This window comes from Thermobia domestica, chromosome 12, assembly GCF_964235325.1.
Source record: "Thermobia domestica chromosome 12, izTheDome1.hap1.1, whole genome shotgun sequence".
Classification (NCBI taxonomy): Eukaryota; Metazoa; Arthropoda; class Insecta; order Zygentoma; family Lepismatidae; genus Thermobia; species Thermobia domestica.
This window is the reverse complement of record NC_137465.1, coordinates 10,072,990-10,087,463: the sequence shown is the minus strand read 5'-3', so window position 1 is coordinate 10,087,463 and position 14,474 is coordinate 10,072,990. Positions and strand designations below refer to the sequence as shown.

The following is a 14,474-nucleotide window of genomic DNA, read 5'->3' as shown; positions in this document are numbered from 1 at the left end:
AATAATAAGAACATGTTCCATCATATATATATATATATATATTTGTCATTAGCATCGTGAAAAAAATTAAAAGTTGAAACTAAGCAACAGGTAACTACTGACATTAACTATGTTGCTGTAGAAGTGATTTATATACAGCGTGTAAGCGTGTAACAGAAAGGTCAGCATAGTGGTATATCTCGAGAATACGATTCAAAGTTACGAAATACGTGTCCAACAGTTTAAAAAGATTTATTTAACTAATATAAAATGAAATTGCCCTTCCCGTTCCAAAGGTGGAGGAGTAACATTAAAATTTTAAATAAAACCCCCTATCTTTACTGCAGATTCGGATTCTGCGACCGACCGCAAATACGCAACTTTTACCTTTCCGTTACCCTTATAGATGACGCTGTAATCGCAAAAAAAATGAATATCATCGTACGTTACCTGAGATTGATAATAAACTGAATATCTCTAGAAGTACATTTGTAATTAAAAAAGCACGAAATACCTATCCAATATATTTAAATGATCTAGCATAAAATAAAATTACATTCATTTATACTTCAATACAACCGTGGTAAACTATTACAATATGAAAAGCAAAGTTATTTTGCTTTGTAACAAGACATCTTCCGTAGGAGTGTAAAGATAAAGTAGACCAATATGCCCGTTAAATATCACGTGACACGCTGTAAGTAAAATCATTATCTCATAACAACACGTAAAAGCACAGATGACCAAGGAAATATCACAGGAGAGCAATTATACAAAACGTGAATAAAGCACAAAGAAACTTAGTTGATATGCAGGGCTATTGTAATGATCTTCTCAATTTTCAGTTGCAGAATTCGAATCTGCAATAAAAATGGGGGTTTCATTTGAAATTTTAAAGTTGCCCCTCCTTGCCCTTAAAGAGAGGAGGACTACTTCATTTTATGTTAGTTGAATAGATCTTTTTAAATATTGGTCACGTGTTTCGTTATTTTTTAATCTCAAGTGTATTTTTCTAGATATTCCACTGTCCCGAACGTTTTATTACACGCTGTGTATATATACAGTGGACTCTTTTAATCAATCATATTTCAAGAAATAAGTGATTTTCGTTACCATCCACCTTCGGTGCTCCGCAATATTAATAAATATTACAAACAATAACAGAATAAATACACGTCTGTACTTCATTCAGTCATTCAGTATGGTAGATTCAATCGTATTTTTTCAGTTTTGTATTTTCCTTCAATCAATATACATAAACTATGAATAAGTGTGTGGTGTGTGTAATAGTTTAATCTGTTTCGTTCAAAAATATATATATATAAGTGTGTGTTATAGTGTATCGTCCAACTGACTTGTAAGAATCATTGGAACAGCTTGCAGTTGAAATTTCTAATTTTGGTCAGTTACATTTATTGAATTATAATACACTAAGCCTTCCTTGGCCATTACAGAAGTGCTATGCAATTTAGGGGCCGTGAAATGACGATTTTTGTTATCCAACCAGGGTCCGATCTCGTGATGGTTGGTTAACAAAAAATGTACTCTATGTGTACACACTTTCGTTTTTACACGTTTATTTATACAGATGGTGATCAGAAAAATGGAAACATCTGTAGTTGGCAACACGTCAGATGTATGGGTTGGTAATGGTGTCGTGGCGCCCGCAGTGCCGGACCGCTGGTGGTGGTGTGTTAGGTCGGTCTCCATACTACGTCAAACGCAGTGGAACAGCAGTGCCCAGTGGCTGCAGCAGACGGAGGTAGTTTAAAATGGGAGACCTCTCAGATTTTCAAAGAGGGCAAATTGTTGGTGCGCTGTTATGTGGAGTGAGTGTGACGGCAGTGGTTACTGTGTTAGGTGTGTCGCGTGGGACAGTGTCGAAGGTGATGACGGCCTACACAACACACAGGAAAACCACATCGGGGAAGCGGAACAGTGGGCGGAAGAAAATCATGAGTGACAGGTCACGCCGAGTATTAAAGCGCATTGTCACGCAGAACCGTGGTGCCATTGCGGAGCAAGTGACGGAGGAACTCAATCAGCACCTCCCCCACCCTGTTTCGACAATCACAGTCCGCCGCGAATTACATGACATGAACTTACGGGGTCGTGTTGTACGGGCCAAACCGCTCATCAGGGACCATAACGCTTTCGCACGCCGCAAATGGTGCCGCGACCATGCAACTTGGACCGTTGAGGACTGGAAACGTGTGATATGGTTGGATGAGTCATCCTTCACCTGTTCCCAACCACGGGCCGTGTTTATGTGTGGAGAACGCCCAAAGAAGCTTATGATCTGCAGTGTCTCCGCCCAACTGTGAAACATGACGGCGGCTCGGTGATGCTGTGGGCCGCCATATCATGGTTTTCATTGGGTCCTGTGGTCACACTTAGCGGACGAATCACTGCCAACGATTATGTCGCAATTTTAGGAGACCACTTGCATCCTATGGTCCGGATGTTGTTCCCGGACAATGACGCCATCTTCCAGGATGATAATGCACCCATTCACACAGCTGGCGATGTTGCAGCATGGTTTGAGGAACATCGAGATGAAGTTCAACACCTCCCCTGGCCCGCCCAATCCCCAGATCTCAAAATAATTGAACATCTGTGGTCCATCTTGGAAACACGACTCCGGCGACGGTTTCCACCTCCATCCTCTTTCCACGATGTCCTGCACGAGAAATGGTGTAAAATTCCACTTGCTACCATTCACGACCTCTATGACTCCATCCCACGTCGCATCAAGGCTGTTCTGAAGGCGAAAGGTGGCCCGACAACATATTAATCTGGTAAGTTGCAATTTCGTTCAGGTGTTTCCATTTTTCTGATCACCATCTGTATGTATTGTACACTTAAATACCTTTTAACATCAAAATAATATGATTTTACAAATTAAAAGCAAAGAGACTAATAGGCAGGTGCAAATTAAAAACTATAATAAAATAAAACTAAAACTTATTATTTTAAGCGACATGATCATATAAGTAAATGTATCTGATAGACTTGTATATTGAATTTGTTTTGTAGTACTCCTAGTCATTCTGGAGGAGTTAACAAGCCAAAATGGAAGAGTAGTGGAAGAAAAAAAAGGGTGAAGAGAAAAAGGTTTATGATTAATTATGATTTGTAAAACAATAATCACGCTTGTTGTGCTGTATGGTTGCGAAACATGGTCGCTTACTCTGAGGAAAGAACATAGACTGAAATTATTTGAGAACAAGATCCTGAGACGAATATTCGGACCCAAGAGGAACAGGAATGAGGAATGGCGGAAACTTCATAACGAGGAAGTACATAATTTATACGGTTTACCCAACATTGTTAGGGTCGTCAAGTCTAGGAGGCTTAGGTGGGCGGGTCATGTAGCCAGGATGGAAGAAAGTAAGAACGCTTTCAAAGTTTTAACTGGCAATCCAATTGGAAAACGTTTATTAGAAAGACCTAGGCGCAAATGGGAGGACAATACTAAAGATGAATCTTGCAGAAATAGGAATACAAAGTAGAAACTGGATCCAGTTGGCCAAGAACAGAAGTTGATGGAGAGCTTTTATTAACTCTCCGGGTCTCATAGACCTAGAGTTAGTTATTAATTATTTGTATTAGAGAAGTTAATTCTTACATCAAAACAAAACACTTAGCTGGAAAGAGTTATACACGAAAACTTACTTCATACGAAGTCATTTATCAGAATAGTTAGATGAAAGCTCTTATTCACTTACCATTGACAAAATTAATGCCTATTAATCTTGCTTACTTCTACAGAGTAGCATCATAGTGATGATAACAAGAACAAACTTCTCACCTGATATATAAAATAGTATTGATCTCGAGTCTGTACAGCCCCAGCGCGGTCTCTTCTTAATCTATAGACGCATCGTGGTATGTCTACCATTCTGGTATGCTCAAATTCTCTTATACATATATCACAAGCTAGAACTGTTCCTGTTCTGCCTGTTCCCGGACTGAAACACAAAATAAAAATAGAAATTTGATTTGTTTTCACACAATCATAACTAAAAAGTGAAACAGAAATATAAAAACTATAAAAACAATAACACCAATTAAATCATATTAAATTAAGTAAAGAATATCACTTGATATTAGTCAAGGGAAGGCAAGGGCGCCGACTCTGATAGGGGGCCGGGCCCCCCTATTGTATTTATGATTATACAATATTTGGCATAATTTGAATGCACTTTGTCTTATAATCCTCATATATATACCTTCTGCATCTGAATGCCCCTCCCAATTTTACAGAGAAATCGGCGCCCTTGAGGAAAGGATATAACAAAAACATTTTTTAAAAAATATATGGCGAAAGTCTATAAATGAATTTGGATTACCACATCAAGATGTTGGCTATTTGCACTATCTATATGTATATAAGAGAAAGATTTTGCCAGCTACACTACATGTTTGATGTTATGTAAGAAAGATACATTTACTCCAGCTAACAATCAGGCACCCTTCATAACATTTATGAGTTTCTTTAGAAATAAAACGTCTAACGCACGTCTCCGAGAGACTACACTACATAATCCCAGCACATTATACCATACGCAATTGATCTACACTATTGACAATACCAAATTGATATCTTTAAATAAAAGTTTCGTATACTTTTTAAATGAAAATCTACTGTATGGAGATTTCAAATTTTATATATATATATAAATCATTTGGAGACCTAAAATTTCACCATTTTGTTTCGGTAATAGCAGAGATTTAAATTCAGTTCAAGGTACATTACCCATGTGATCTTTTGATGTTCACTTTCGAACAAACATATTATACAGGTGTATAGCTTAGCGTGGGAGATCTGTATTCGATTCCCGGCCTGAGCTTATGTGTAGCTAAATTAAGCTGTAGATCCACGTCTTATATAGACTCGTTGCCAGATGGGGTCCTTAACTTAAATCCAAGCATCCAATGACTATATAGCAAAATTTTGAATGTTTGAAATGATAATTTCCTAATATTTTATTCTTTTTTTTCTGTTAAAAACTATACATACTCGCCGGTAGTTAAAGACAATTTGCACTTATTACACACTTCTATATGACACAATTTAGAATTTTTCTTTAAAAATGAAAAGTTAACTATAACGCATCATAGATGCTTTAACATAGTAAGTAACAAAGAAACTAAGATATATAAAAGCATGCTGTAAAGTGGTAGGCAACATCGTGTCCGTGGGTTTTCTCGATGTTCTCCTCTTTCCTCTTTTATTCCCATTGCACCCATTTTTTAGCTCCTCCGTGGCTAAGCGGTTAGCGAACGCGCCTTTGGAGACCCGGGTTCGATTCCCAGCGGGAGCTCATGTGGTTCGGATTCCACGTTAATCAGTAGGTCCACGTCTCATATAGCCTCGCTGCTCAACGGGACATAAAAATCAATCAATCAATCAATGCACCAATTCTTCCAACACCATTCATTTGCTTTAATCATTCATCTTCCTTAGCCTAAAGGATATAACTGTGGGATGTTAAACTTAAAGATTTCATTTTCATTTTTATTTTGTTGCTTGACTAGAAATTGTCCATAGTTATTAATTTAAAAATTGACTCAGATCCAAGATAGTCGCGAAATTCTTTTTTTTTTTTTCCTTTATCATATTTGACCACTGTTTCATATTTGCTTTGGTATTTTTTACACTATTCGATTTTTAATTTGGCGTGTCACAGCTTTGGATCCACCCTTTATTTATGGGTGTAAAGACTTGATTTATTGATTTCTGTGTTGATAGAGCCTGTCTAGTTTAACTCTGCCCTTGCTGGCGCTGCTATCGATATGTGATTTCCCGTACCTCTCTCGAACGAGGAAGGACAGGTTGCTGCGGTCGAGGTCTTTCAATTGTTGGATGCGGAAGCGTTGCCAAAATGAATTATTTCACGGACTTCGCTGTCCTCTATCTTGTTAGCCACTTTAAGTAGCCTACGATCTTCACTCGTCAAGACCAAAGGATTGAATGACAAATTGGCAACACAGCTGAGGTCATTCACTTCTTTTCCCTAAGCAAAGGGAGGGTTTCGTCCGCCAGAGGGCGGCGAGGGTGGAGCCGAAGTTTATTTCGCATAGTTTCCGAGGGCACAGGTGGAATAGACAAGCTCTATCAAGCAGAAAAACACGTACGAAGTTTCGAGTCTATTACGCAATGGAAAATATGTTACTTATTATAAAACTTCATCCAGATATGCATACCAAAATTATGAGATATTTCTAATAAAAATATTTTCTGACTTACAAAACTAAATTTACATTAACTGTACAACTAAGAAATAACTAATAAATTTTAGAATGAATGCTGAGACTAATAAATAATGAGAAAATAAATTATAAAAACAACCACCAGTTCATTAAAACCAAATGAAGAGTGATGCAAATTATTTTCATGAAAAAGAATCAAAATAAATGTTCTTTTACCTGCAATGAACTATTGTAGGCCCAGGATTATTTTTAATGTAAGGTCTCGCCTCAATCAAGAATGCAATGATGGAGCTACACTCATCAGGAACGCCTTGCGCAGGCCACTTTAGATACCAGAAATGCGTAATTTCTCGCCAGAGATTAGTTTCCATATTCTGAAAATGAAAAAAGAATCAAAATATAAATCAAATACAAATAATTATTTCTACTTCTGGCTGTAGACTACTGCGAAGAAAAGAGTAAGTCGCGAGACCTCAGCAACACAAAGTGTGTTCATTTTCTAAAATATAATGTACTTTATGGTAAACACAAACCCCTACATAATTCTATATAGTGGTTTCCAACATTCTCATCACTATGGAGAGTTGAGATATTAAACTTTTAATACATTTAATATTTTTCTCTTCATTTGAATAACAAAAGAACTTCTCTTGAGTACATAGGAGGATTCAGAGAGATGGCAAAAGGTCGTTCATCAACCTCCAGGAGCACACGTACCATGCTGTACAAGCCTAGGGAGAAAAACTTATACCGCCTTATGCAGAGTCGTTCTGACGTATGATTAGTGTCATATTAAGGGCCTGACTATTGTAGGAAGCATATATTAGTCGAAGTCTTTAGTATGACACTAATCACGAGTCAGGACGACTCTGCATAGGCACCATAATCTTTTACCGCCCCGCTCCCTTGGAAGTCTGTCCTGGACCCGCCCCTGCTTGGGTACCATTATAAAGAGGATGAAAGCATTTCTTAGTGCACTTGATGTCGGTATGTTGATATCTTTGTTGTTAAGAAAAGTGTGCCATCATAAGTTTACTATAGTTAATAATATTAGTACTAGTACCTTGATAAACACTTATTTCTATGATTAAAAGAATATATGACATGTTATTGAATGTCATTTAAGAAACAAGTATCAACAGAAACGTTTAGGGGCGGAAATATTTTTGATCGAAGTGTTCGAAGAAAATACCAGCCTTTTCAACGTAATAGTTCAGTGTGTTAGTATTAATATAATAGTCCCTGAATATACATCACCTCAAATATTTCTATCCAAGTATACTTGTAACATAATCTTGATATGTTTAATATAAGAATATGATTCACAGATACGATATCATATAATCATACTACTCCTTAGAACAAAACAAAAACTGTTAATCATCATTAAAAAAAGTTAGAGATCATAGTTCGTTTTTCACATATTAACTAACTAACTCTATGGCCTATGGAATCCGGAGGTCCAATGCCGCGTTCACAAAAGCTCTCCACTGACTTCTATCCTTAGCTAATTGAATCCAGTTTCTACTTTGTATTCCAATCTCTGCGAGATCCATCTTAATATTGTCCTCCCATCTGCGCCTAGGTCTTCCTTAGTTTTCGCCTGTCCCTTCTTCGTTCCCTGCAACATTCATATTGAACTCTGAAAGTGAATGGCGGATTTATCTCCTGTGAAACAAAAATAAGTCGCCAGATATATATCCTGCTCCAAATTTTCCTTCCACCCTTCCTTCTATGACGATATGAAGAAGAGAATTTCATCGGAAGATGTGTCTAATCCAACTAAACTTCCTACGAAGAATGCTAGTTAAAAGCGTCCACTTCTCTCCTATCCGTTTTAAAATATATTAGTTTGTTACTCTTTCGGTCCATTTTATCTTCTCCATCTTCCTCTAACACCACATTTCGAAGCTGTCTAAATATTTCATCTCTAACTTGCGTAGTGTCTATGTCTCTGAACCATACAGTCCAATACTCCATGTATAGCACTTGTCCAACTTCTTTCTTACAGTTAGTCCAACATTAAGCCTCCTAGTTAAGAGTGATCTTTTCTTGCTGAATGTTTCTTTGGCTATGATAATTCTTGACCTGATCTCTTTGGTGCAGTATACCTTGGTACCGTTTTGCTCTTCAATTAGAAAGAAACCTCTGACAACAGAACTAATAACAATGTTGCACTTCGCATTCCGTCTGTTTTCGTGTTAAGTTGATCAAATAGTTTTGTTCTATAACGCTCCGCCACAAAGATAATTCAAAAATAAAAGGTTGTGCTGCTGTTGAGATGATAAAGGAAAAAATAATATAAGAGTGAATAGAAAGGCTTTAGAATGAGATTAGATGTATGTGAAGTTGTTTGTACGTACTAACTTGGAATTAATGATGTTGTTGCGTAGGAGAAGAATTAAAATAATAGAAAAATGGACGTAAGATGAAAGAATGATACTAACAGGGAACGTAGCAATTCCAAGGACGGGAAATATGAAGGAAGGTAGCAATTCCGAGGAAGCAAAGTGTGACATGATGCATTAAACTGTGTAAACATTGTGATTGTGAATGCTAGAATGAAGAGATTGTTAGAATATGAAAGGAAAATAAATACACAAGAAGTTGGAAGTATGTTTGGATATTCTATTTAGATTTATTATTATCAAATTTAGAGGAAGATATTTTGGTAGTATGTTTCTGTAAATCGTGTAATATCCTTTTCAGAAGCTAATTCTATGTTAAGATATGTTTAACAACATTTTGGGTTATTATACAGTTTACAAGAAACTTTGCTCAATAACTTTCAGGATTATAATATTTTTATTTTTCTCAGTTGTAGTTACGCAAAATTATTCACGCGTAAGACTTCCTAATAACCATCTGAAGAATAAATACGCTTAACGTGTAAGTTCCTAGCGGATCTCTAAATGAAATACTACAGTAATATTATTTTTAAACCAGTTGAGAATGCTCCGAGAGCATTGCGAGAACGAACTTAAAAAGAATTAATTATTCTTATTAACTTCTACAGGCTTTATACGAATTGTTCTATGTGTACTTTATTATTATACTCATTAAACAATTTTTGTAATATATCTATCCATTTATAATTTTCTTGAGTACTACATTTTTTCCACGTGTTTTGTTCAAGAGTTCTGTTAAAACGTTCTACGAAAAGTTGTTTTACGAAGACACATGCTGAAAATGGAGAGTTCAAAATCAAAAAATTCCCAAAATATCACCTCTCTATGACTTACGGTTCCCGAGATATGGCTTCTTAAATCACCTGAAATCCGAACCTGTTGGGCCAATATCTCGGGAACAGTAAGAGTGACGTAAAAAATTCCATCACTTCCTTCAGATAGTTTTAGTTGCTGAATCGAATGGAGGGCTGAAAATTGAAAAATTCGCAAATAACAAACATACATACAAAGAGACATAGAGAATTCAGTAACGAACTTTTTAAGTTCGTTGAAAATGTAAATTTCTTACCAATCCAGTTGGGTGCTCCAGATTTTAGAATTCTTTCTCAATAAGTAACAAGAAAATAAGAATAATTTATTTTCAGATTTTATCTTACTCGGTTAAGTATTCCGAAAAATAAATATTCGCTTCTATATAAATTTCCTTTTAAACGTACCTTGAGTTGAAGGCAAGAGATAATGTATTTTTCCCTAACTTCCCTCTTTTTCAGTGTAACTTGGAAATCTCCAAAAAGTCTGTGGCAGTCAAGTACTTCTGAAGGAGGTAGGTAGTCCGCACACTTATCCTGGAAAACAAAACAAAATTATTTTATTTATCAAATTAAATATATACAAGTTAATCAAATAATAAACACGTATATATTTCATGTCCTTGTAAGTTATATTTATTAAATATAAATCATATAGACATAGAAACAATACATACCTTACGTTAAATACACATTATAGCACCTAGTTCTTATCCTGAATACTGCTAAAAAGTTTTAAGTACATTGACACCAAACGGTTAGATATATTAATATATCTTAATAACATTAGTTACATGGATGTATTGTGAATCAAAATCACAAATCATTATTAAAAATGGACACCATTAGCATTCACAGTCTTTGTGGCCACTCATCAATTGCATTACGTAACACATCAACTGGAAAATCTGCAGCTGCCTTCCGAAGAGACCGCTTTAAACATTCGATATTGGGATGTCTCTTCTTGCAAGCAATCTCCTAAAACTTGGACCACAATTTGCAGTCCGAAGGATGTAGGTCTGGACTTGCAGAAGACCAACCTAAAGTAAAAATGAAGTCCGGAACATTTGCCTCCAGCCACTGCTGTGTTGTCCGTACCTTGTATGCTGGAACTGAGTCCTGCTAGAAACTCCGGTTCTGTCCATGGAGGAGGGTGTTGGGGAGGTTCCTGATTAGTCTCTTCAGCACTGTCTCCTGGTACACTTTGGCTGATGTTTTAACCCCCTTTTTAAAGAAAAGGATCTCCGTTGTGCCCTTGTAGCTCAGATTCCACCACACCATGACTAAAGCAGCATGCTGACCCTCTCTGGATCCTTGGAGCCTTTTCACCAGCTTCTCTAGAAGATGTGGCATATATTTCTGTCATTTTGGACACTCGAAGTCTTGACAACACTGAAAATCTTTGCATCACTGAAAAGAATGCGACAGTACAAATTTGCTGCGTGACACTTAAGCGCTTTGCTTTTAGGAGCCTCTGGCGCTTCAGTTCATTTGTCAGGAGGTGTTCTTTGCGCTGTTTGTAAGCATGGAATAATCCCAGGTCACTGCTTAGCATGCGAGACATAGCCATTTTTGATATCTTTAGCTCCCGAGCCAAAACTAACTGTTTCCTAACTGGATTTCGTCGGACACGCACCGCCACTGTTTTCATATATTTCGTTGTTCGTACTGTACGTAGTCTTCCTCACTACGGGCGATCTTTTACAGTTCCAGTCTCAATAACAGTTCCAGGCTGATCCCAAAAGCCCTCAACTTCCGATTATTTCTGCAATAATTTATGTTCAATTTTCGCATCCACATAATATAACAGAAAAGTTTTGGTTTCTTTCTGTTTGAGTTTTAAGTGCTGTGATTGGGCCGTGTAGGCTAATTGAGACGGTGAGGAGTGGGTAATAAAATGGATGATGGAAGAACAATACATGACCTGAGCGGAATTCGAACCCGCAAGAGATAGGTCATGTGATAGCCAACTTAAAACCTTCGACGTTTTTAAGTTCCCTCTTCCCACTGGAACACTTTCTTCTGTACTGTATTCTGTTTCATCTTATTTGTTATGCTACGTAATCCAATACGACAGGGACGCGAACTCAGAAACTTCGGAATAATTTAAAATCCCCATGATCTTCAGGAGTCGAACTTTTGGTGGATTTCAACTCAAGATAATCAGCCTAATGCAGTTGTTCCCAACCGATGTGTCATGCACTCCCATAGAACGTGTCGCGAAATTTTAGAATTTAAAAGTCATAAAGCATTCAACAGTTAAAATCAAATTTGAGATATACTGTACCAGACAACGCCTCAGTAACAATGCTCAGTACCATATAGAGACACTACTTTATAGAAACCACAAGAGGTTGAGAGCCAGTGATCTAATGCCCCATAGCACTTAACTACACCATAATAACTGTATGCCAGCCGGCTGGATTATGCTTTCTGTATGCCACAATAACTACATGCCAGCCGGTTTGATTATGCTTTCTGTATGCCACAATAACTGCATGCAAGCCGGCTTGGTTATGCTTTCTGTATGCCACAATAACTGCATGCCAGCCGGCTGGGTTATGCTTTCTGTATGCCACAATAACTGCATGCCAGCCGGTTTCGTTATGCTTTCTGTATGCCACAATAACCGCATGACAGTCGGCTTGATTATGCTTTCTGTATGCCACAATAACTGCATGACAGTCGGCTTGGTTATGCTTTCTGTATGCCACAATAACTGCATGCCAGCCGGTTTCGTTATGCTTTCTGTATGCCACAATAACTGCATGACAGTCGGCTTGGTTATGCTTTCTGTATGCCACAATAACTGCATGACAGTCGGCTTGGTTATGCTTTCTGTATGCCACAATAACTGCATGCCAACCGGCTTGCTTATGCTTTCTATATGCCACAATAACTGCACGCCAGCTGACACCATTATGCTTTGTGCATACAGATACATGTTATTGTCGAGCATATAATAGTAAACATACAGTAAACGTAAGCATCCAGTGCGTCATCACTACAAGTAACCTATCCTAAGCCAAACATGCTCTCCTCAAATTCCGTTAAATGCAAGTTTATTTTATTAACTAGTATAACAGATAAGTGCAAGCATGAAACACTTAAACTGAAATGTATCTATGTATGTTTTCAGATCTGAGAAATTCAACCAGAGAAAGAAAAACAAAGAAGTCATAGTTTTATACTACTTACCACCCCATTTTCCACAAGGTCTGTTAACATTAGAATTACTTTGCTTTGCTGTTCCCAAACCATTCGCCAGAAGTCTGTGATTGTACTCTTCATTGGTGCCTGACACGCTATGTAGAACTTAGCTTCATGTTTTGGACCCTGTGGATTACGGAACAACCTACATTAATATCTGTAAAGCACATTTCTATGGAAATATTATAACAATGACAAAGGAGCATTATTAACAATAAAATACGATTTAATATTCTATATTACTATACGGTATTTTCAGCTGAAATAATACGTCACTTCAAATTAAATCGAACCCCAATAATTTTCCTTTTCGTGAACAACTGAAATCTACAATATTTTGTAATAAATCCATACCATTTTTATCGACATATTCTAGTGATGTTTAAAAACAAAGAATACGATTCAATTTCAATCCAACAGAGCACTCTGTGAAAAAATATTTAAATAAAGTCAATTCTTAGGGGAAACTGTCCTAAAAGGTGGATGAATCACTACGTAGATGGTCAACGCATGGAGATGTGGAAAGGAAATGGGAATACTACCACATTATCTTTTTCCCAGAAGGGTCGAAGGAGGAGAATAAATAAATATGATGGTTCTTCCTGAGGTAAAAAAATTCGGAGTCCAAATCGCCGGGTGGGAACCACTCCGGGAAGAATCATCAGAGGAGGAAATAATAACTTTCACTTCAGCATGGGAACCTGGAACGTACGAACTCTACAAAGTCAGGGAAAACTTGAAAATTTAAAAGTGGAAATGGACAAATATAATGTGGACATAGTGGGCTTGAGTGAAGTGAGATGGCCAGGGAAAAATGAGATAGTATCGGGAAATTACAGAACATACTATTCGGGTGGCAATAAGGGCGAGAATGGTGTCGCGATAGCAATGAAGAACGAAGTAGCAAGAAGTGTAACCAAAGTGGAATGCTGCAGTGATCGTTTGATGTTTTAAAACTACATGCAAAACCAGTGGATATTGTGATAATATAAGTGTATATGTCAACAACCGACCATGATGATAATGGAGTAGAAGTAATGTATGATCCAATCAGTGACATTTTGCATCAGGAAGGAAAAGGTAAGGTCAATGCCATAATAATGGGAGACTTCAACAGCGTAGTAGGAGAAGGAGCTGAGAATAAAGTAGTAAAACCATTTGGACTAGGTAGAAGAAACGAACGAGGTCAAATGCTTATCGATTTCTGTAGGTAACATGATCTAGTGATGATGAACAAGTGGTTTAAGAGAACAAAAACCAAGCTGTACACGTGGAAAAGTCCAGGAGATAAGAAACGCTACCAAATCGATTACATTCTTGTGAAGCAAGTTTCAGGAATAGTGTACGAGACGTGAAGACACTGCCAGGAGCGGACATTGATTCGGATCTCAATCTCCTGGTGGCGGAAGTGCAAACCTGGTTAAAGTCGATCAAGAAAAATGGGAGGAGAAATCGAAAATGGAACTTAAAGCGACTAAGAAATGTCGATGATGATGTGAAAGAAGAGATTAAAGAAAAATCTGTGCAATGGGCGATATGGTTGACAATATAGAGAATAATTGGGGAAAAGTTAAACAGATTCTACTTGACACAGTCCACAATAACATTGGCAAAATGGAAAGAACACCGAGAAAATCATGAATAACTGGAGCTATGCTTAAGAAGATGGAGGAAAACGCAGAAGGGCAAAAAACACGGACGTCAATGAATACAGAAGGCTGAATAATGAATTGAGAAGAAAAATGGACAAAGCCAAAGAAAAGTACATGAAACGGGTATGTGAAGAAATATTGGAATTTCAACGGCGCGGCAGATATAGACTGATGTATCAGAAAGCACAAGAATTAGTAGG

The 14,474-nt window shown here is 37.3% G+C and overlaps 1 protein-coding gene across 1 annotated transcript in view; it reads right to left on the bottom strand.

The window, feature by feature from the left end:
- The window catches only part of LOC145666326 (uncharacterized), a 252,696-nt gene that overhangs the window by 7,189 nt on the left and 231,033 nt on the right, over positions 1–14,474 (bottom strand). Inside the window, exons 10-13 of the mRNA XM_081733430.1 lie at positions 12,611–12,748; positions 9,821–9,949; positions 6,412–6,569; positions 3,791–3,950 (exon numbers count right to left, since the gene is read on the bottom strand). Of these exons, the coding sequence (XP_081589556.1) occupies positions 3,791–3,950; positions 6,412–6,569; positions 9,821–9,949; positions 12,611–12,748 (585 nt within the window). The remainder of the gene's footprint in view (positions 1–3,790; positions 3,951–6,411; positions 6,570–9,820; positions 9,950–12,610; positions 12,749–14,474) is intronic.